Source organism: Rhineura floridana, chromosome 7 (assembly GCF_030035675.1).
Source record: "Rhineura floridana isolate rRhiFlo1 chromosome 7, rRhiFlo1.hap2, whole genome shotgun sequence".
Lineage (NCBI taxonomy): Eukaryota > Metazoa > Chordata > Lepidosauria > Squamata > Rhineuridae > Rhineura > Rhineura floridana.
Genome location: NC_084486.1, coordinates 94,154,912 through 94,179,418, shown reverse-complemented (window position 1 = coordinate 94,179,418; position 24,507 = coordinate 94,154,912). Strand labels below are relative to the sequence as shown.

Below are 24,507 nucleotides of genomic sequence, written 5' to 3'. Positions count from 1 at the left end.
AGAAGAGGTAGTAGACGAGGCCTTTCTCAAACAAATCTCTGAAATCTCAAGGAGGCAAGAAGTAGTAGTGATGGGGGACTTCAACTACCCGGATATCTGCTGGGAGACAAACTCTGCGAAGCACAAAGCCTGCAACAAATTCCTGATGGGCCTTGCTGATAATTTCCTCTTTCAAAAAGTAGAAGAAGGAACAAGGGGATGGGCAATCCTGGACCTGATCTTAACTAACACGGACGAATTGGTCACGGGAATTAAAGCGGTCGGTACCTTGGGGGAAAGTGACCACATAATGCTGGAATTCGGGATTCTGGGGAAAGCCAAAGAAGAATATAGTCAAACATGGACCTTGGATTTCAGGAAAGCCGATTTTAGCAAGCTCAGGGATATGATGGGTAGGATCCCATGGCTAGATAGACTAAAGAAAAAAGGAGCCCAAGAAGCATGGGAGTTCATGAAGAACGTATTACAAAAAGCACAATCGCAAACAATTCCAAAGAGGAAGAAAAATGGAAGACATCGGAAAAAGCCAATGTGGCTACACAGAAGACTGGTGGAGGAGGTAAAAGTAAAAAAGAGCATGTATAAAGAATGGAAGGAAGGACGCATCACCAAGGAAGAGTACCAACGAGCGGCTCGGGCTTGCAGGAATAGCGTAAGGAAAGCTAAAACCCAGAATGAGCTGAGGCTGGCAAGGGAAGCGAGGAACAACAAAAAGGGGTTTTTCAGATATGTTCAAAGCAAGAGAAAGACCAAGGAAATGGTGGGACTGCTGCTCAATGAGGATGGCAAAATGTTGACAGATAACGAGGAAAAAGCAGAACTGCTCAACGCCTATTTTGCCTCCGTTTTCTCCCAAAAAGGGAACAGTGTGCAACCTTGCATTGGTAGCAATCTCAGTAAGGGGTCGGGACTGCTGTTCAAGATTGATAAGGAGATAGTCAGGAAACACCTAGTTAACCTAAATGAGTTCAAATCTCCAGGGCCTGATGAACTGCATCCCAGAGTATTGAAGGAACTTGCTGATGTACTCTTGGAACCTCTTGCCATCATCTTTGAGAAATCCTGGAGAACGGGAGAGGTGCCGGAGGATTGGAGACGGGCAAACGTCATCCCGCTCTTTAAAAAGGGTAAAAAAGAAGATCCGGGGAATTACAGGCCAGTCAGTCTAAGATATTAGAACGGATAATAAAAGAGTCCATTGGCAACTATCTAGATGACAATGCTGCGATTAGAAGGAGCCAGCATGGGTTTGTCAAGAAAAAATCCTGTCAAACTAATCTCATCTCTTTTTTTGATCGGGTCACTAGCTTAGTAGATGGTGGAAATGCTGTAGATGTCATCTATCTAGATTTCAGCAAGGCGTTTGACAAAGTCCCCCACAACCTTTTGATTAGCAAACTAGCCAAATGCGGACTACATGGAAATACTGTCAGGTGGATTCACAACTGGTTGGAAAACCGTACTCAAAGAGTGGCCGTCGGTGGCTCTGCTTCGGATTGGAAGGAGGTCTCGAGTGGAGTGCCACAGGGTTCTGTCCTGGGGCCGATTCTCTTCAACATTTTTATCAATGACTTAGATGATGGAGTGGAGGGAAGCCTTATGAAGTTTGCGGATGATACGAAACTGGGAGGGGTAGCTAACACAATGGAAGACAGGAATAAAATCCAAAGGGACCTGGATAGACTAGAAAAATGGGCTGAAATTAATAAAATGAAATTCAATAAAGACAAATGCAGGATTCTGCATTTAGGCCACAAAAACAAAATGCATGGGTACAGGATGGGAAATACCCGGCTTAGCAGTAGTGCGTGTGAGAAGGACCTTGGAATTGTAGTGGATCACAAGTTGAACATGACCCAGCAGTGTGATGCTGTGGCAAAAAAGGCAAACGCGGTTTTGGGATGCATAAACAGAGCTATAGTTTCCAGGTCGAGGGAAGTAATAGTCCCACTATATTCTGCATTAGTCAGGCCTCATCTGGAATACTGTGTTCAGTTCTGGGCACCTCATTTTAAGAAAGATATAGACAAGTTAGAGCGGGTTCAGAAGAGGGCGACAAGGATGATAGCCGGTATGGAGAACAAGTCTTATGAGGAAAGGTTGAAGGAACTTGGCATGTTCAGTCTGGTGAAGAGAAGGCTGAGGGGTGACATGATTGCACTCTTTAAGTACCTGAAGGGCTGTCACACAGAGGAGGGTACAGATTTGTTCACTGCTGCCCCAGAGGGTAGGACTAGGTCTAATGGTTTTAAGTTGCAGGAGCGTAGATTCAGATTGGACATTAGAAGGAACTTCTTGACAGTAAGGGCAGTTCGGCAATGGAACCGACTGCCTAGGGAGGTGGTGGGATCCCCTTCGCTGGATGTCTTCAAGCAGAGGCTGGACAGCTATCTGCGGGAGATGCTCTAGCTGTGGATTTCCTGCTGTGAGCAGGGGGTTGGACTCGATGGTCTACAAGGCCCCTTCCAACTCTATGATTCTATGATTCTTGACCGCCTCTGCTTGAAGGTCCCCAGTGACAGATAGTCCATCATCCCTCTAGATAGCACCCCAGTTTTTAAACTACTTTGGCTGCTGGCATATTTTCAGGCACATTTCAAAAGTGTTGATACTTACCTTTTAAAGACCTAAATGATTTGGGGCCCAGGTATCTAGAGAATGGCCTTCTCCCACACAAGCCTACACAATTACTAATGCGACTGTCAGAGCCTCTTTCTTAAAATTAGGGATGGGCAAATATGTCAGTTTTGGCTTCTCTCAATTTCTGATTTTTCCAGTCTTAACTTTAGTTCTCCACATTTCCTCATTAGTTTGCAATTTGATTTTTAAAAAGTCCTCATGAAAATTCATCAGCATTTCAGTACAAATTTCTCCTAATACACACATTTTTGTATGTGTATTTGCCTAATATACACATTTCTGCAAAGCAATTTCCCCTAATCTAATGCATTTTGTGTTATTTTCACTAATACATGCATTTATATGCACACTAGTATATTCATTTTCATATATTGTATTGCAAAATTTGGACAAGTGCAAATTTCAAAGGGTGCCTGTATTTCAGTTGACATATTGTTTTGAAAGTGTAAATTAGGTAAGTTCACATTTAAACGTGAACTGAATCAAATTTGTCCCCCATCCCTACTTACAATCCCACTGCCTTCTGAAATGAGACTGGTGATGACAGTATAAAGGGGTGGGGTTTTTCCCCCAGTTCTTCTGGTGCCCCATGCATGTTGACCTCCCCAGGCGCCTTGCCTGGTGCTGAATTTTATGTCCTTCTAGTAGACAACCTTTTTATTTACTCAGGCTTTCCAACATGGCAGCTGGTTCTAATCTGATGACTTTTATTATCTGCTGCTAGTTTTTATTACTCTCTCTGGGTTTTTACTGTTCTGCCATATATATATATATATGATATGGTTTTTATGACTTTTGTGAGCCACCCTGGGAGTTTTGTTTAACTGGAAGGTGGCATATAACTGGTTTTCTTTTAAAAATCAAATATCTGTGGATAGATTCTATTGAATATCACTGTTCCACTAAGTTTCTGATAGTTCCACTATATCTATGTTCTCTTCTAATATCATGTACACTTAATTAATCTACCTGGTCTTTGAGGTTTATGTATCTTTCTGTCTGTGATTTTTTTAATGAAACCCTTTGCCTGTTAGATTGGCTCTCCTTTGTCTTCTCATTATCAACTTCTATCTTGTCTCAATTTGAGGTCATGGAACATTCAGATCATCCTCCCCAAAATCTTGAGTTATCTTGAACCAGATGCTTCTCAGCTCCTGTCGGCTTTCTTTACAAGTTAGTTTAAAAGAACAAGGAAAAAGAGAATTTTATCTTTCGCTCAATCATGTCTCCCAGTCCCAACCACACACAATATTATATATCTGTTGCAATGTCTGCTCAGGAAGTCTGCTGACCCATCCAAGAAAATGGCTAAAAATTATCACCAGCAACCCAGAAATGAACAGAAGCTGTTCCATATATGCATCTGCTGTTTATCTGGAAATGCTACAAGGGAAAGAGGAAGCCAAAGCATTCCTAGTAGATTAGTACCACAGTTTCCATCAGTATAATTCCCTCAGGGTCTGTTCTGGTTTGATCTTTATGCAGAGCTTTACATACTCCTGAGACGTTTATGAGGCCTGAACAGAACACGGGTTAGGAATGTCACTGAAACTCTTAACACAGACCACTTCTCACTGATGCCTCACCTCATAGCCTACATACAGTTGTCATGCCCCCTGCCTGAAGAGTAGTGGAGGCTGGTCCTTTAGGGCAAATAGGGCATTGGTCTACCAACCTCAGTTTGCCTTCAACCAGCCTCCACCTGCCTGCCTTCTTACAAAACAGTCCAGGGGTGGCACTGCCTGTCAGTGTCCTCTTCCTCTTTGGTCTCAGCGTTGCCCCTCGTAAAATTTAGCAGGAAGGAGGATGAGGACAAAACTAGAATGAGTTGGCCTTGCCTCTCTTTGGCTTTGGCCCCACGTGCTGTTGGCTTCCCTGCCTTCCATTCCACCAGTCCCAATGGTCATCAGCCACCACTGCTGAGGAAGGTTCTGATTCAGATGATGTACCTGTCACTCAAGGCTCATCATCCCCATCTACCCTGCCCTGGCCTGAGGATGTGGGTCATCATCATCCTCAGAGTCCAATTCCCCTTCAGCCTCTCCTGCTCTACTGTCGTGTTTGAACATGCAACTGGAAAACAGGCCACTGGCCCTCTGAATGTTCCAAATATTGCCAGGAGCCACTGGAAGGCTTCAGATGACATTACACATTTGCTGAGAACATCTTCCAAAATTCAGGTAGCGGGGCCCACTGGGAGCTGCCCAGGGCCTGGCTTTGGAATGGAAGAGGCCCTTCTGCATTTGTGACCACTTCCCCTGTATGCCCCAGCAGAACAGGATAACAGCTGTTCTGTGGAACAGAAATGGGTTGGCAAAGTAAATGCTCTTTTGGGCAACTCCTTTGAAAACACACTCGCAAGGACCCCAGCCTACTCATTTTTCATGGCAGCCACTGCACATGTTAGTAGTTCCAGGATGTAAAGGCAGAGAATATTTGGGATGCATGGATAAACAATTGAGGTGGTTGATGTACAGCTCAGTGGAGACTGGAGTAGATAAGCCTTTCTACTGCACAGTTAAAATCTCTTTTGGTCATGAGAAATAGTTGCAGCTGGGGAGGGGGGCACAGAACAGACACCAAGGTAACAGAGGTGTCTTGGGACATATCTGTATTAATTGATTTAAAGAACACCAGGAACTATAGTCATGCAAAGGTATCAGCGTGCTCAAGGGAACCTTGAGATCTGCAGCAATACTATATTAAAAAAAATTCTAAAGGAACAATCCCACTCACCCCCCATTAAAAAAACCGCCAAAGAGGAGTAAACATAGCAGCCATGATAGAATGACCACTAGAACAGAAAAACTAGGGAAGTGGTGGAGAATGGAATGCCCTGCTTGGTGGGAATGGCTGGCTGGAAATCTCTGAACAGAAGCACTACTGATAGCAGCGGTGGCTGGTGACTCCATGTCAGTGGGGCAGTGGAATCTACTGTGGGTTCTAGTCTGAACTTTCAAGGAGCTATCCAAGGTGCTAAATCTATTTTGGGAATAGGTTTCAGGACCTTGGTCAGCTCCTTGAAAGTTTGGACTGAAGCCTGGAGTGGATTCAACTGTCCCACTGACATGGAGCTACCACTGCCTGTTAGGAAGAACAAAGAAAGCTGCCTTGCACCGAATCAGACCATTGGTCCATCTAGCTCAGCATTGTCTCTACACACTGACTAACAGCACTTCTCTGGGTCTCAGCAGGAGCCTGTCTGGGCAATGCAAGGAACTAAACCTGGGACTTTCTGCATGCAAAGCATGTGCTGTACCACTGAGCTACAGCCCATCCCATAGCTAGAAGGAAGGATATGCTGCTGCATGATTTTGTTGCAGTCCCCACTTGTACTAGACTTAAACTGGTTTAATAGTCATTCAGTTTCTCCAAGAATCCTGGGAACTGTATTTCCATAAGGGGGACTAGCGATCTCTAACACAGAATTCTTAGCACCTTGCCAAAGTACGATTCTCAAAATTATTTTGGGGACTCCATGGAAGTTAAAGTTATATTAAATTGACATGCATTTATAATGCAGATCTCCACCACCACTTACAGCAGAGTCAGCTCATTGTCTGCTAATGGCTATGAGAACCTCTTCCACACAATCAGATCTCAGAAGTTATACTCACAGTGAAGAAACCTTTTCTTCTCCTTCTGCTCCCTACATAAAATCGGGATCCTGTCACAGTCAAGGATGTGGGGAAAGCAGCATCTACCCTCCTAAAGTGGATGAAAAGGAAAGCAGATATGTATCCAGATAGCTACAGCCGTTATCACTGCTAACAGCAAAGGAAAATAAAGGGTTAGGCTATTCTGAGAAAAGGACAGTTTGATTAAATTCTCTAAAGAATGTGTAGCTGAGTTTGGCATCAAAACATTCAGTACTGTGTTGTGTTTCTATGGTGTTTATTTCACATCCTTTAAAAATGCCCAAGCCTCCAGACAGCAGTTCCAGCAACATTCCTTCTGTAACTGGATGTTTGTAATTACCTAACAACCTTAGGCTGCGTTCACATATCACGGTAAATCAGGAGTGGGGAACCTTCATGGAGTGAATGTGGAACTCTGATAATGCCTCTTGCTTCCCTGGATGAAGGGGGGTTTGTGCATAAAAGCTCGCTTACTATAAACATGTGCATTCATTGCTCTGACAACTTTTCTTTCTGGCTCTGCCCAGTTCTGGCATGTGACACACACACATACCCAGAAGATTGTCCAGAAGGGAATGTGGCTCTCAGGCTGAAGAAAATTCCCCACCACTCTGGTAGATCATAGACAATGGTTTACCATGAACACACCAAGAGTTCCTGATTCGCCACATCGTCTAGCAGGAGCAGGAGCATCACACCGTGATCCCAGGCTTAGTGTTATGTTCAAATTCGGGACTGTGGTTTGTTACACTCCAAACAAACCATAATGTGAAGCCAAGATTTGCTCTTAGCTTATCAATCATAGACAAAAGCATGTTCCCTGGGTCAGATGTTACGTTAAGCCAGGAATTGTGGTTTGTTGCTCCTGCTAGAAGGGAAGCAAAGTGGGAGCAATTTTCACATACACAGTAAACCATTCGCGATAGTTTTGTCATGCAAAACTGGCTCTATTTATCTGCTATTTCTGCAGTCCATTTGTGCCATTAATCCTCCTGTTATATCCTCAGTCTGTCATAGTACTCCTCCCATGGTGTTGCATCTCCACCTAGCTGGTTACCCGTCCCACCAGCTATCATACTTGCATAGTCTGGGGCCAGACTAGATTGTAAAACACCATAAAGCAAAGGTGGGGACAAAATGCAGCCCTTCAGGACTCTCTATCTGGCCTTCAGGACTGTCCCCAGACCCCTCCCCAGAGCCCCCCCCCACAGGCTAGACCCTCCTTGAGTGATTTTGCCAGGCTGCAATGCTTCCTTGTAACTGGGATAATGCCTCTTCTCTTGCTTGCCTGGATGGAGGTGTGTGTGAGACAGACAGACAGACAGAACTTCTGACTTTTGCATGGCTAGAATGTAAGCTTAAGAGTCACATTTATTGCTCCGCCCACTTTTGCATCTGGTCCTTGTTACGAGGCCCCCAAAAAGTTGCCCACAAGGGAATGTGGCCCTCAGGCTGAAAACGGTTCCCCACCCCTGCTACAAAGCTTTAATTCAGACATGGAAACAGTTCAGTATTTTGTCGCATTTTCTGGAATGAACCTGTACTACTTAGGTGAAAAGAGCTCTCACACTGTGAGCAAAGCCTTCAGAAATCCCAATTCTGGGAAGTGCCATTTTCCATGCAGCCCTATCCCAGGGATGGTGGTGGTGGTTAAATTACCCCTGAATTGTACGGGCTTCACATACACATCTGTGGGGATGCTGCAGTCCACAGTGAGAGAGAAGGAGCCTTTAGTTACTGCCAGCACCACTGTGTGCCACCGATTGTCTGCCAAAAACACATCCCGGAAGGTGACCCGTGTCTGCCAACCATTGGAAAGCTCTCGGCTCCAGAAGAGGAAGTGAAGTTTATTCCTTGAATATCTGAGTCCGAGCAGCAGCGTGTCACTGTTTTCCTCCAAAACTGTAAAGATGTACTCATTTCTCTGAAAACACAATTGAGCTTGTTAGCCTGAAATGCATTTTTTATTATACAAGCCTGCTAAAATAATTTGTAAAAACAGTTTGATCCTAGGATCCAGAGGAATGGTAAGATACACAAAGGAAGAGACAGTGCTGATGTATGCTTGAGAAAAACTGGGCATTCATGTAGTCTGCATATGGTTCTGGGCCCAAATGTTATTGGGGCTTTAGTGCTGAATGTGTACAATAGGACACTTAACAACCATTCATCTCTCATTGTCTACTTGAATCTTCTTGGTACCTCAAAGTTCAGAGGGAGAAGATATCATGGGGAGTGGATGTACTTTGGCTTTTTAGTCAGATAAACTTCATAGAATTATATGCAAGTTCACAATGTATGAATGGTTTCAAGTGTGTAAAACTGTAGCTGCCATGCAAGTTCCTTGAAATACAATGGATATTTATGGGCGTACAAGTAGTAGTCGTTTCCCAGCAAACAGCAGACCTTATCTGGTTTCACTACTGTTCATTCCATGTTGCCATGGAAAGCTGATTGTATCATATATGTGCAAAAAAAAAAAAAAGCAGTCACAAGCAATCGGTAAATGAATTTCATAATGGTTTTCCATAAGAAGGTGAGTGGCAATATCTGTAGATGAAGAGTAGCTATTCAGGCACCCAGAACCTCTCATACAATAATCCCTGGGTTTGAAAATTGATGATCTCCACTAAATCATGGTTGGTATCTCTAGGTGCTAACAAAGCAAAAGATTTAAAAAAAAAATTGAAAAGACATTGTTCACAAAAGATTGGCTAAGTCAAAACAGTAGGTGCCATTGACCAAGGTTATGGTGAATGTTGTCAAAATGGCTTCTGATGTGGGTCAGGATTTCACTCCCATTGTGGAGTTGATTTTGCATGGGGGAGCAGACTTTAGACACATGGGAGAAACTCTTTTCCATCCACCCAGGAACATCTGCTATTATGGAGAAGGCATTTGTGAGTTTACATGAAGCTCTCGTCCAGCTTCAGCAAGCCCCCGGAACAGAAGGAATTTATTCTACTCTACCTATCATAGAATCATAGAACAATAGAGTTGGAAGGGGTCTATAAGGCCATCAAGTCCAACCCCTTGCTCAATGCAGGAATCGAAACCAGAGCATTCCCAACTGATGGCTGTCCAGCTGCCTCTTGAATGCCTCCAGTGTCAGAGAGCCCACTACCTCTCTAGATAATTGGTTCCATTCCATATCAGTTTGTCTTTTTCTGATTTAACTAACATTAAGAAAGAAAATACCTTTTAAAAGACCAAGTTCACAACACAACACTGTTATGGGGTTGTTTTTAACTAAATCTAAAATAGACCCATTAAAACCAGTGGACTTAAGTTTGTCCATTGATTTCAGTGGGATTACCTTGAGTATGACTTAGTTTGATAGAAACTACGATGGATACGAATACCTTTAATCAGTTCAAACGCTCAATGTAAATTATTAGTAATAAAGAGGTCTTTCTACCAGATTCTTTGTAGGTCATCCTCTTGTTTGAATTTCAAGACCACGTGAGTAAAGCAAAGCCATTCCCAATTCCCCATCCTGTAGCAACATCTCATGTGAACATAAGAAAGTGGAAAAACTATGAAGAAGACGGAAAGCAATGCACTAATAAAGAAGAAGCATGACGATACTGAACAGCTCTGATTGCTAAACCTAGATCCCCCTTAACGGTTCAAGGGGTTCAGATCCCAGCTTTTGGTTGCATTTTTGTAAACCCACTATGGGATTATTCAGGCAGACCACAGTTCAGGGGGTTCCAATAGAGCTGAAGCAAACAGGGCTTTTTCATTTAACGAACTCTAAGGAACAAAATACCTTTCAAAGACCAACCTTGCTAGGGGAAGGATCATAGCTCAGTGGCAGGGCAAAGCATCTGCTTTGCATGCAAAAGGTCCCAGGTTCAGTTCCTAGCAGTAGGAGTTACTCCCAGTTATCTGTGTACCTTGGAGTTAGCCCCATTGAAATGAATAGGACTGACTAGACTTGGCTAGATTGTACTGTTACATCAGTGGGAAGGAAGCTATCATGTGAAGAGAGCAGAGGAATGAAGAATCAGCATGTGGATGGATTAGCAGGTTGCCTGATTCTATTTAATAGCTATCAGCTCGCTTCTGTCCGTACTTGGCTACTAGTACATAGATGCTAACTAAAATCTAAGTATTTACCCAGAAGTAAGTCCCATTGATTGAATCAAGCCCAGGTTTAATTTTATTTCTCCACTTTCACAATCCATAAAAGGCAAACCTCAGTATGTTTTTCCAAGTTCTTTGTTGTAAAAGGATATAATTAGTAAAGTGCATTTCACCCAATTAAACATTATATCTTTTGTCATCTGTGACAGTTTTATGTCACCACCTAAATTAAATTTTATGGGCTCCATTTTGTTTTATAAGTTATGCACACACAGTGATACTATCAGGCTGAGTCAATTTGCTTTAAAGTAAATACACTCACAATTATTCCAGTCACAGTCTATACAGCGTGAGATACTTAAATCACATGATGTTGCAAAGTTTGCCAAATTAATTAGAATGTTAATTAAGTCTCAGGTTTATAAACTGAATTCACAAGCTATTATTTTATCAGGGGATACATTATTCTGTTCTAGTGTAAACTCACCACATGCTTACCTTGGGTAACATGTGGGAAGCTTTTAGGGTAAACACAATGGAGAATTCTTCTGGGAAGATGTCACAGTATATGAAAATCCTTGATGCTGGAAAACTGAGAAAGCGAGGACGTGTTGCAGAGAACTGGAAGCCACGTGCTCCTTGGATTTGGATCATCCGTACCCCACTCTTCACCCCATTCATGGGAACCACTTCGGAGAGAATATCCAAGGGACGCAGGTCTATGTCAGAGAAAGTGCAAAGCCATTTACTGAAGCTGGGGAAAATAAAGCAGACAGCTACAAAGGCTATTCCTGAAAGCTGGTGACAGCTCCAGGAAGACAGCTTCCAGATGAAAATAATGGGAAGAACTGATTAGCTGGCAGCATGCAGTAGATGTAAAACAAAAACTCCTGTGTTGTTTTACCAAACAGAGATAAGAAGATTGAAATAGAATAGAATTGGAAGGGGTATGAAGTTGAAAGTGGACTATCAAGTCCTACTGTAATCCCTTATTTTTGGTTGCCAGATATCCTTTATTCTGAAAAGGTGTCTTTTCTTTTAAGAAATTATTGTTTGTTCCAGAATATTTGAGGAACATGGAAAATAATGGCTTTTTATTTCAAAACAAACTTTTATCTTCTGTTTTTAGTGCTGCAAACTTTTTTTTTTTTGGTGATGTGTAAATAGCCTCCTCACTTGTACTGCAAGGCATCACAATGAACTCTCATTCCCTTCAATAGTTGCTTTAAGGGCTTGTCCACCCTCAGAGAAGAATTCCCTCAGACTTTTCTTTTCCTGACTGAGGACCCATTTCAACCTCTCTTTTCTGTCCTTCCCCCAGCAGGCCCTCCTGTCAGAATCCTAATCTTTTATCCATCCTAATCCTTTATCTGCCTCTTTCCCCATAACATTTCTAAAAGTGGCTGATTGCTAGAGTCAAAGGCTGAGCAATAGGGTTTAAATGCAGGAAATTATTAGGGTTCCTTAAATGAGCTGCCAGAAATATTGGCAATAAAACAAAGTGCTCAGAAGTTGGACAGCCAAATTCAGAAAGTTAGGTTTGCACAATTAAAGTGAATTAAGGAACTCTGCAGCTCTAGTGCAACAAATCTACCTGACTTTTGCAGTTTGGAAAGTGATGGGGAATGTGCTAAAAATGTGGAATGAACAAATGATTAACAGGAGATGTATAAATACTCTCCAAGCAAATCAGGATAATGCTCATTGTCATATAACATCCCTGCAAACAAATCAGAACAAATGCTCAAAAAACCAGACATTATCCTCCGCATAAGCTTTGTGCAAGTGAATCAGTATGAATGCTCAATAAAAAGGTCATCTGGAGGAGCCCAGAATCTGATAATTGCAGTATTGCTATATAAATTTGGATTTGACGTTCCAGGAATTTGGCCTAAAGCCTAGCTATCTTTGTTATGCACAAACACATTCATGTCTATATCCACTCCCACAAAAAGACATAGAGCTTCCAAATAATTCAGATTATTCACAGAAGAAGGCAAGACACATGTATGGCCCTAGGAAATCACATGGACTAAATGAAAAAAAGAAAAGGGAAAAAAAAGGGGGGGAAGGATAAGCCATTTTGACAGAAAACATCTGGTAAGCACAGGCATCATCAGCCTTGCAGTGCCAACTCATCCATGTCAAACTTGTCTGTTATGTTTCAAACATACACCAGCAACACCAAATTAGGTCCATTTAGCAACAGGGAAAACACCCACCGTTTGATGTCTTCACAAATATTGTGTTGTGGGGCAACTAGGAAGAGATAAACCTTGCCTGGAGGCTCCACATGCTTATGCAGCACCTACATAATTTCTTTCCTTAAAAAAAAAAACCACCACATTTTAAATTAATTGCTGTTCTTTGCCTAAGGAGGAAAGGGAAATAATGATCTGGAACCATTACTAGAATATCCCCTGATAAATGTATTAATATATGAGTGAAGTGATAGCCGTTTTGCAATTAGGTCACTAACAACTGGAAGTGAGGAAGGTTGCCGTTCTAATCATACATATTTGAGACTCATAAATACCACTGAATGCAGTGGGACTGAGTAAGCACGCACAGGCAGCCACGTTTTCTCTCGATCTAGGTGAGAATAAGCTGGTTCCTCATTCTGCCTGCTGAAGAGTTGTGCAACTCTAAGACTTTGCACACTTCTGTCCCAACTGAACATTGACAAAGTAACTGATCCTGTGCCTGGAATTGACTCATCATATTTGGTTGGATGCTGTCATTAATTTTGTCTTCATCTCCTGTATCTATCAGCATGCAGTTAGTTATATCAAAGGGACTGGGCTGTTCTTTACCCCTCAACATTACCCCCTTGCAGATGTTATATGAACACATGAATGGTTAGGTGCATATGACCTCCATGAATTCCTTATTAGATCTGAAAGACCCTCCCACATTTACAACAATATGCACAGAGAGCAACCTCCGTGAAATTGGAAACCCTGAAAAAGCAGAGTTCCCCACCATGCGGCGAGAGCCATCCACAACTACATTTGTTGCTGCTGTCGTTTATTAGATTTATTAGTTTCTTGTTACCTGAAAGTCTCCAAGCAACTTACAACTCTGTCAAAAACAAAAACAAGTATACCATACTATAAAAACAGAACAATAAAACAATAACATCCTCATAGAGCCACAGGAAGCTTTGGCAGCATACTAATAACAGACAACACCATCCCAGTCTATCAGTCTCACTTGTAAGTATGAATGTTCATTGAGGTCTTATGATGAATACATGGAGGTAGGGCGTGTATGATCCTGTTCCCCGCCTCCATGCATTCATATATAACAAACTAGGATTTCCTTCTTGTTTCCTAGATTTATTTAGGCTTTTTTCAAGCCTAATTGCGGGGGGGGGGAGGGAGGGAGAGTGCCCCTCCAGACTGGTGTTTTATTGCAGGTATATTCTGCACAAATAGTGCATTAGTGGTGGATTTATCCTGCCTTTAGTTTGTTCTGTGGTGCTTCCCCAGTGATACCCCATTATTGCTTTCCAGAGGGGCTATAGTACTACAAAAGCTGGACAAAAATAAACAAGAACATTTATGGTCTAAAAAGTGATGGGATTTCAGCAGGAAATTACAGGATATGCACTGAATGGAAATGAAGTAATGTGACTGCCCTAGAACTTTTGCAGGTGGAAATAGTATTGAAAGCAGGATTGCGTATGACCACCCTAATAGCATCATGAGCACAAATAATCAATACAATGATGTCTGGAGTGTGTATGGGGGGGCATGCATGATGCCCACAACAGTTTCTCCTGGTTGTCTATGTGTCCCTCTCGAGAGTCCAAAAAGGTTGGCAACCTCTGATCTAAACGAATGACCCACAGACTAATTTTCTATTGAAAACTTATGTTTCATCTCCAACATCCCTAGCTGTGACTCTTCTTCCCAACTTGACAAAGCTGCTTCGTGTTTCTTTTCACAATGGGAAGATTGACTGTGGGAGGTGACCACAGGCACTTTGAGCAGCTGAGCTGTCTGTGGCTTGCAGACAGATTCCGCAGAGATGGAGGAGCAGCTCTTTCTCAAATTGATGCAAAATGAAAGCCAAAGCAGTCATTTTCAGTTCACCTCCCACATTATACAGCCTCTCTTCATGATTAAAGTACAGCTAGGGATTACGCAGAATCTCATTAATGATTACAGAACGGCAGCTGTGGATACTTTAGAGAAAGTTAGGCAAATTATGTTGTGAAGACGCTGGCTAGATCCTTCTTTCGCTGTTAACAGAGATACGAGGAGGGTCACATCATCAGACAGATCAAGGGAACGCCTGGGGCAGCATTTTCAAAAGCTCTTGTTACACAGGAACTGAAATCTCCCTTGGCTGGGAAAGTAATGGAGGCTATGGCTCCAGCTCCATGAGAGACTACTGTGGGCCCTCAAGAAAAGAAAGCAAGGAGGGTGGAGGAGGCAGAGCAGCTCTGCAGTGCAGTTTTAAAAGAACCAATTTATGTAGCACAAAGTCTTTCACAGCCTTCAAGTTGTTTGTCCTCAAAACCACAACAACCTCTCCAAGATACTTATTCAGTATTTAATTAAAACATCAGTCTAATCTGTATAACCTGTAAGGACTTTTCAACATGGAAAACACATGTGGGCCAGAACTGTGGATGGTGTGTGTGTGCAGGGGTGTGATGCAAACCTTGCCCCTAATGTTCTGGTATGGATTGCCCTGCCCACTCAGTCCCCAAACCTTCCACATGTTGAACAAGGAGGGTCTTTTATTCGTGTTCTTTTGAACATGAATAGAAAGCCTCTGCAATCAGGGAAGCTGCTTCATCATAGTCCTCGGTTGTGCATTGAGCTACTTGTGTGGCCTGTCATATTTTATATAAACCAAGTCATGTTATCAATTACTCATGAACAGTGGAGAACTTTCAAAGAGCTGCCCGAGGTGCTGAAAGCAGAAAGCCCCTTGGACAACTACTTGAAAGTTCAGACTAAAACCTGGAGGAGATTGACTGCCCCACTGACATCGGAGTCACCAGTCTCTGCTGCTCATGAGTCCGTTTGATTGACTAGGCTGGACAAGCACAGAGGCAGCTATTGTGGTTTCTATCCTGCATCATAAGATGCATTTTCAGAAGTTATGTTCACAGGAAATACAGAAATAATTATTTGGATTATGTGCATCTTCAAGATGATGTCACAACCACTGCATTCTGCATTTTCATGAAGCAGCACTTTTGTGTTTTCAATCCCTCCCCCTTTTATTTTTAAATTCTGTAAAAGCACCTTGGTAATAAAACACCCATCTGCAAAAACAGAGGAACACGTCTCAGTCGGCTCATCCAAATTAAACACATGGGGACTACAAGGCTAATTTAAAAAGGCCGTTTCCCAAATTCCTGTAATCATATTAAAAAGTTCACATAAAGCCACACAACCGGGGTGGGGATGGGGAATGCTTTCTTTATGCTATTTGTGAAAATACTCAAGAGAAATTGTAGGCTGCATAATGCACTGATGTTCTACAAAACCACACATCATTTTGATATCAGCCATGTGCAGATGCTCAATGATAAATGCATTAAAATAAAATTTAATGACTGAAGCACCTGCCAGGTGTGCTGGGGCTGGGAGTGGTTTTTCATGACTCTGAAGTACACTGGAGAGAACCCGTCTTTGGCATTGTCAGTACATGCAATATGCTCAGCTTTGCCAGCTATCCATCAGCCCATTTGTTCCCTGGCTGGTAGATATGTGCCAGGCCCCTAAAAGATGCAGTTCTCCAAAGACACCATTCCTGTGGTAGGGACTCAACTCAACTCTCAGACCTAAGGCTAATTGGCTGAGTTCTCCAGTTGAATATGTTTCAGTTAATTTTTTAAAAGTGAAGCTCAGAGACCTATATCAGTGAACTCTAGGAAGGTGTGTGTATTGTGGCCCCTGAATGTCAGGCATGCCCATCATGCCACAACTTAAGAATTTCTGTCAAAACATTCCTGTCTTTGAAGACTTTCTAAATCAGTCTTCTTGGTGCCCTCCAGATATTGTAGACTACAGCTCCCATCAACCCCAGCCAGCATAGCAATTTCGGGGAGTTTACCTAGTTCAAAATATCTGAAGGGCATCCGTTTGAGAAAGGCTGGCCTAGCAGAGCCATGCTGGCTGGGACTGATGGGAGTTGTAGTTCAAAAAAGTAACTTTTCCAAGCTCTGTGACCTAGATTATCATTTTTACTGAAATAAACATGCAGTTGCTACTCATTTGTGGAGGGAGATCCAAAAACTTTTCTCAAGGAAACCATTCTGTCTGGGGGAGAAATGAGTGAAAACACAATGCGATTTGGTTGCTGCAGTTCTTCCCCCGGCGCTTGCATCCCTTTCCTTTTCCAATTACTATGTGGAATGTGATTGCATGAGTGTCACAAGCAGGCACCTAGTGGAAAGTAACATTGACACTGCTAGCAGGAAGTGGCACATGATATTTTACTGCCAAAGCTTGATTTGTTCTTCCTTTGGGGTATCACTTAAACACGAGGATGGTCACACATTTAAGGCAGAAAGAGAAGCAGGCTAACGAACTGGTGTTTTTTTGAGGTAAGCTAGCAAAAAAAACCCAAACCTGAGGAGGTAAGTTGAGAAGAGATTAGAGTAATTACAATACTTTATATTATATGTGAGATGACAGTATGAAGAGTATGTATCACCTGTTATATATTAAAGTTATGGTATGTATAAACTCTTATGTAAATTGTTCTCTTGCTTTTTTACATTTCTCTAGGGCTGGAAATATCCTCCACCTGCTCATTCAGTCATATCCTGCCTGCTTATGGAAGCCATCTGCACATTGCTTTATTTGAGGTTTTGATGCACTCATGTAGGCTATAGCACTAAACTGGTTGACAACTACTACATAAACAGGTCCCCAAAAAAGAATCAAGAATTGATCACTCAATTAGATTGCACTGAAATTCCTTTCCTGTTATATCTGTACTAGTTTGCCTTGACATACCACTTAAGATATCAGTATACTTGATATGCCCAGTTTGAACTGAAATGTGCATCAGACCTGCTACCATCAGATTATAATTATTTTTCATTGAAAAAAAAGTAAGATGGAAACATATTACAATAAAAATTGAACTCGGGCATGATATAGTTTCTGTGTTTTTTCCAGTAATTCACAAAAGGTCACCATTTTTCAAATAATGAGATTTATGATTGAATTGTGTTTCTTCTTTAGACATAATCCATTGATTTATCCATCTCTGCAATCACTATTATTTTAATAAGTCATTATTTAGCAGATGGTGCAGAAATCTGTTTTTAGGGCCTGCCATATACAATCTTTGCAGCTACTAATAAATTCAATACAAGTATTCTAAGATGGGGTTGTTGTTGTTTGTCTAGATTCTTTAACGGAACCACAGAGGATCCTGATCTTATCACAGTTATAGTTGTCTGGAATATCACATGCAATATGAAAATCCTTCATCTGAAAGGAAATAACATATGCAAATTAGTGCTGTGCAGTAGTGTTACTACACTGAAAATTAAGCTTGGGCTGGAGACGGGCATAGAGAGAAGGCCTAGGAAATCGGCTGAAATCAAACTTAGAATATGTATTCCTAGAAATAGCCCAGTGATCCCCTCCTCCCCCAGATAAGAACCCAGCTATGTGGAGAGACAGAGGAAGCAAGATGGGTGTTTTGGGGGGGGGATTGGTACTCCTCATGCCTGCAAGATTATTGCAGCATCCGCACAATAGCTTTATTTCCTCCCCTATTTAATCCAGATTTACCCTTTCTGAAGAAAATCTGATGTTAAAAAACCCGCTGCCATGCCCACAACAATTTGCAATATCATAACAACCCATTTATAATACTAAGTCCCTGCCTGGAAGCACCCACACAGGTACAATATGAAAGCACAAAATCATGTTTTGTTCTGCAGGGAATCAATTCTTTGTCTTAGATTAATAACTTCAGGTATCGAAGAGTCTTGCTTACACTTAGAAGAATAGTGTAGCCAAAGTAGTCTTGGCAATGCAGTTTTGCAATTTATGCTGTTGTCTTTGCTTTGTTGTTGGTGGTGGTGGTCAGTTGTATTCATACCACCATATGGGGCTGGCAAGGTGGGTCTAACTCGGGGATGAGGAACCTGTGGCCCTCTAGATATTGCTAGAGTTGGGAGTCCAACAGCATCTGGAGAGCCACATGTTCTCCATCCTTGATCTAAATGGAAAGAAACAATCAAAAGCAAAACAGGAATGATCACCTATCACCCATCTGTAGCTGGTGCCCTTGTTAAACCCTACTTTTCATTTCCAAGACTGAAAGCATTTAGCAACATTAAACTATAAACATCTTTGAAGAACTTACATTCTGTTCAACTGGACATTTTATTGTACAGTTTCCTTGGAAGAGTAATTCAGAAGTGTTCCATGCTCAAAATGAGTCTGTCACCATGCTGATAGAGATGGTCACCAGTGTCTTTACTTACAGGAATGGAACTGTCCTTCTCAGGCTCAAACCAAGACAGATAACTAAAGATTGAAATTGCTTTGATTTTGTATTGGTGAAAAGGAAAAAATACTGTATGTCAAGACATAAAAAGGGTATTTAAATTGTTCCTTGTATGTATGGACCAGTCCCAGACATTGGAAACCCCTGGATATGCTCTGGAAAATATTGAACTGGCCAAAATTCAAAAGACATGCAGAAGAGAAAATGTGTCAGAATAGATTTGAGGTTATGAATGGGCATTTCTAGGACTATCCAGTAGAGCTCATTTATTGTAGTGTGTCCTAGGACAACGCAGAAACATGCACTGCCTGTTACAGCATTCACATATGCCAAGAGACTGCACATTTTTAGATGTTGGTCAGGCATATCCAGCTTTAATTACACTTAAGACCATGGCATATATACTGTTATATGAAGATTTTAGGTGTAATCCATGTAATTCCTACTGGAATTATGCATTTCTTTTGTGTTAATGTCTGCAGTTTGTATTCCTTCAGTCAGGTTTTTAATTTGCATCAGTCCTGTCATTATTCAGTTCATAAGCAAAGTTAAAGTCAAATTGACAACCCCTGAAAACCTACAGATTTAAAAATGGGGTAGGCTACCCCCCCCCGAATAACAGTTTGTATTAGCAATAAATGAAGGCTATGTATACAATCAGCCACAAACTCAAACCCCTCTTCCAAGACTGCAGCATCATTTGTTTTCTGCATTCTTGTGCACACTTGCAAAGAGAGCAGCAATTTCACCAGTGTTTTTAACAAAGATAAAGGATTAAGATAGCATGAACCTCAAAGTTAGGGCAGTTGTACATAAAACAAAATTCCTATACAGAAAGAATACATTTTAGGAATGAATGTAAATCTTGCATTATAGATAATCATGTGCAATGATTGCACATGCAGCATTTATTTTACTGTGTGCACATACTTGGGAAGCCATGATTGCCACCACTTGTCAACATATGTTCCTCACATGTGCTTTAAGGAAAAAATGCACACAGTTATCATTCATGATTATCTACATGTGGGCTACACTTTAATACCTAGAAAGTGTCTTCAATACAGAAATGTTACATGAAGCAGCACTTGTCTCCCAAGAACTACATGTTAATATGTGAGATTGAAAGCAAAAAAAGAAATGAGGAAGAGATTTAAAAAAGGAGGGCAGCACCAAAACTGGTCAAAAAACCAGAATGAGGTGAGCCTCAAATAGGCGCCAAGAGAGTTTAATACAATTAAACATTTCAACATGTTTCAACAAGAGTCTTCATCAGGGGCAACAGTTGTGAAGTTCTCAGTATCAAAAAGGTGCTTCTAAAGTATTTTATTTGACGGAGCACATGCCTCCACAGCTGTGATTCCACCAGCCAAAGAGATCAGAGCACTGAAAAGGAAACCAATCTGATCCCATGAAAATCAGTAGAACTCAAGGATTATATTTGCTGCTTCTAAGAACACACATTTGAATACATGGCTACTTGGAAGAGGGGACCAGGAATGGGTGGGAACGGATCAAAATGCTTTCCTTCCTGAATGCTGTGAAATGTTGCCATCGAATGACATTTCAGTTGTTACTAAGGCTGCAATCCTAAACACACAATCCTAGGGATAAAACCTCATCACGGAGAGTAGGACTTCTGAGTTAGTATGTACAGGATTGTGCAGTACATCAGTTTTGCCTCAGTCAACTGAAATTTCTCAAAGGACAACCATGAGAAAAAGAACACTGTTCTCAGAATGCTCATCAACATTCTTACCCACAATTAAATAACATGACAAAACGGAAAGAAAACTCACTAAGCTAATGCAGTGACAGTTTTTGACAGATCCACACAAGAGTTCTATGCAACTCATATGGAACTATACATAGAAAAGTCCCAAGGAGCAATTATTTTTGTATTATGCCTGAACTCTGAATGGTTCCTTTGCTGTCCCAGCATAAGTGACTCACAGAGCAAGATAAATTATTCCACTTCTAGGTTCTTTGCTCTCAGAGCAATCAGGTTATACAACACCAAATCAGGATACATCACCATGGAATTATGATTTTCCCTGAACAGGCATGGCTGATGAAGAGTCCACGAATTACTCAAAACAGAAAACCTTCTCATCTTTAATTCTGGGCATCACAGTATATTTAAAGGGGGGGTTGGGTCCATGTATTTGTACAGCTGACCATGCCTTGAGCTTTGCAATTTAAACATAATTTCAAATTGTGAAAGCAAGCTCATTTGAGGAGCTGAAGATTAGAGAGGATCACTCCCTTTTACAAACACCCCTATGAATTTGTACTGATACCACAGCCCTTCTTACCTGTACAATGCTCCCATGACTTTCCTCCTCTGGCCAGGGACTGCTCAATTCCCAAGTGCAGAAGCACAGCCCAAACCAGTAGCAAAGCAGACATCGGGGAACTTTGTCACAAGGTCCATACAGAGGAACCCTCCTGGTCATCATCTAACCTCCTGGTCCTAAACCTCTGCTCAGGGGTTGTCGAGAGACTTTACAGAAACATCTTGATGGGGAGACACTGTGAGTGACCCAGCTCTCCACAGCTCCTGCTACTCCTAGAAGTAATGGGTGTGTCAGGCTGGTGACCACAGCTGTCGCTCTCTTTGCCTCTCTCCCTCAGATATTCCTCTCCATGTCACCTAAAACCACACTTCCTGGCTTAGCCTGCTGCTGTTATTAGGCTACTAGGTAAGAGGCATTTTCCTCAAACAGAAGCACAAACATAATCAGCCGAGGAAAGCCAGAAAGTGGGCTCTCCTCAGCTGACTGGTGTCTAGTTGCTGAAATACCCCATCCTGAAGAAGCAGAGACCTCCCACCAGCCACAAAGTAAGCAACAGCAGGAGGCTGCCTTTGCAGACATTTAAATGGAAACTAGCTTGAAAAAGGAGGAGGAGAAGTACTGCCTTGGGGAGCTTTTCATCTTTTGCCCAGCCCTCTTGAGGTTAGGTTTTAATGTTTAAGCAAAGGAATTTCCCTCTCCAGCAGAGCCAGTGTTCGGAGGGTATGACAGATAAAAAAAAAGAGGAGGAGCTGAGCTTTGGGTGCACCTGAATTCATCATCCACGGAGATGCTCCAAGCCTGGATTAAGATATAGTCATGTGCATATGTTATGTGCCTTGTCTTCCTGGCTCTATAATTATAACCATCACCATCCAGTTTTGCAAATAAAGGATTATAAAATCTCTAGATACCACTTCACAGCACCAATATTCTTGCACTTGCAGGAAATTAGCTCCCTGCCTAAAATTCTGACAAAATTCAATTTGGAATGTATGCACAAAAAACAAAAGAAACTGAAGATGCCAGATTAAAACAAAGGTGTTTACTTTGAGGTCAGGAAAGTTATGAACTTCCCTGAGATGAGGAAGTGGCTGTACAAGTGCTTGGGTTGCCTGGGGTGACAGCATTTTGAAAAAAGGCCTAGGAAACATGGCTTTAGAAATTCATTGAAATTAAAATATTGGAATTAGAGACAGATGCAACATCTCTTTATTATAGCAAGCACCATTTGATTACGGTCACTGCAAAAATATGAATCCTGTTCTTTGATAGCAGGAATAGCATATGAGGCCTGTTTCCTTGCAAGATGAAAAATGAATGACCAGGAAGCGGTCAAGCATCAGAACACAGGACATGAATTATTCTGTGCCTTATCTCCCAATTGGTTTTGCACCCTGGGGAGTTGATCTCATGGTGAATTCTGACAAGTTCAAACTCTTCTTCCAGTCCTTGACTGGGCTACCCCCAATTAGTCTTCTTGACTAAGGTCTATGACTCCACACCCAACCCCCCATACATGCTGTTCTGGAAACCAAGTGGATCCATACATCTCCAAAGCAGGCCAATCTAATCTTCCAATAACTGGAAGACTTAGTACCACAAAAATCTGGACTTTTACAAGACAATGGTCTGACCATGACAAGAGTAATACCTCCCTGCATCTTGAGAGCCTCAGTTCACCACAATTAGTCTGGCCTGTGGCCTGTCAGATATCATAGGCCAGGCCAGTAATACACTGGGATATAGGTCCATAGTTATTGTGACAGCCATCAAATCCTGAACTGCCCTTAATGAGAGATCTCTTTCACATGACTGTTGAAGTTCCCCAGTGCAATAAAACTACTAGCCTAAGGGCATCACCCTGGCTTACATGTGTACATCATAACCCTATACTGAAGACTATACAGAGGGGAAAAGCCATCGCTCAGAGGTGGGAGTGGGACACATACTTTGCGTGCAGAAGGTCTCAGATTCAGCCCCCAGAATCTCTAGGTAGGCCTGGGAAAGACTGTCTGAAACCTTGGAGAGCTACTGCCGGTCAGTGTACCGTAGATTAGAGGAGGGCAGACTTCAGGCTTGCTTGACTTTGTTTTTTACTAGAACCCAAGATCCACCAAGCAGACCCAGGGGCAAAAGACATACACTTATAATTAAAGAATTCTGAGTACCAGGACAGAACTGAGCTCACAATCCTTCCACACACCTGATTATCCTCTCCTCGGCTGTCTTAATTTCAGCAGTAAAAATTGGGTCAAGAGAGTCGTTTTATTATTTAACAGTTAGGAGTCAGAAATCACCACCGATCTACATTTTTTAACATGTCCTTAACGTCATGCTCTTCCATTTGTGCATGTTGGTGTTTTTTTATAATGGGCCAATCCTTTTGGCTGGCTGCATGTCAAAGGGCATGCGGGTGCAGTCTGAACTTACTGGTTTTTGACGTGAAATTAGAAGCTGAAGTAATAAGGAAGATGTTGCTGGGCGTGCTCCACATAGCCCATGCTCCACCTAATAGCTGTTTTTGCATACAAGGGCAAACCAGATGTGACGGCTCTAGGTGTGTCTTCCTTTTGATGCTTCCATCCTGTTCCAGTACAAAATGGGAGGTAACATAGGAAGCTGTCTTGCACAGAGTCAGGGCAGATCATCCACTTAGCTCAGTACAGTCAACACTGACTGTCAGCAGCTCTCCGGGATTTCAGGCAAGAGTCCTTCCCATCCCTACCTGGAGATGTCAGAGCTTGAATCTGGGACTTTTGGCACGCAAAACACATGCTCTACCACTGAGCTACGGCTCTGAGAAAGGTAAAATAAGTATGTGGGAGAGGGGTGCTGCACCCTTCCCCTTTCCAAGCCTACCTCCTATTCAGTGTTGCTCCAAACACTTTTCTTTATTCCTTGCCCACTTCTAATATCAAAGCTAGGAAGGAAAAGCAGTAGCTGGAGCAACAGATTGAAGAGAAAGAAGATCCAGGAGGGGAGAGGGTTCAGGACCCCTCTCCCTGAGGTGCTCCATTATTGTAAAAGTAAAGGATCCAGTAAAAAAAACAAAAGCATTTCTCTTATTTTCCTGTTGTTGCCTTACTTCTTTTTTTCCTGACTGAGCTCTTCAGCTTTCATATACTGCATGAGCAGCAGCAATGTATCAGATACAACATTTCCAGCCCCTCTAGCCCCACATTGTAAAAAGGTTGCAGCCATTATATTGTTCCTTGTTATGCAGCTTTTAAAGGCACAGGAACCCTGGAAGGAAAAGATGGGGCCCCTTGGAGCAAACCAACAATAGAAAAATTAGAAAGAAAAACAGAGTGAGTTTCTGGATGTGGACCTCATCTGCGCCTTTA

The 24,507-nt window shown here is 42.1% G+C and overlaps 2 protein-coding genes across 3 annotated transcripts in view; one reads left to right on the top strand and one right to left on the bottom strand.

Moving 5' to 3' along the window:
• LRRC3 (leucine rich repeat containing 3) overlaps positions 1–17,351 on the top strand; it is a 62,187-nt gene extending 44,836 nt beyond the window's left edge. The window contains exon 3 of the transcript XR_009764049.1: positions 17,123–17,351. The gene's annotated coding sequence lies outside the window, so the exon portion shown is untranslated. The remainder of the gene's footprint in view (positions 1–17,122) is intronic.
• Positions 1–21,634, bottom strand: part of TSPEAR (thrombospondin type laminin G domain and EAR repeats) — a 51,843-nt gene extending 30,209 nt beyond the window's left edge. For both annotated transcript variants that reach the window (XM_061636556.1, XM_061636557.1), the window contains exons 1-4: positions 21,182–21,634; positions 10,866–11,086; positions 7,964–8,202; positions 6,258–6,348 (exon numbers count right to left, since the gene is read on the bottom strand). In XM_061636556.1, coding sequence (XP_061492540.1) covers positions 6,258–6,348; positions 7,964–8,202; positions 10,866–11,086; positions 21,182–21,275 — 645 coding nt within the window. In that variant the 5' untranslated portion in view covers positions 21,276–21,634. The remainder of the gene's footprint in view (positions 1–6,257; positions 6,349–7,963; positions 8,203–10,865; positions 11,087–21,181) is intronic.
• Between the last annotated feature and the right edge of the window lie 2,873 nt (positions 21,635–24,507).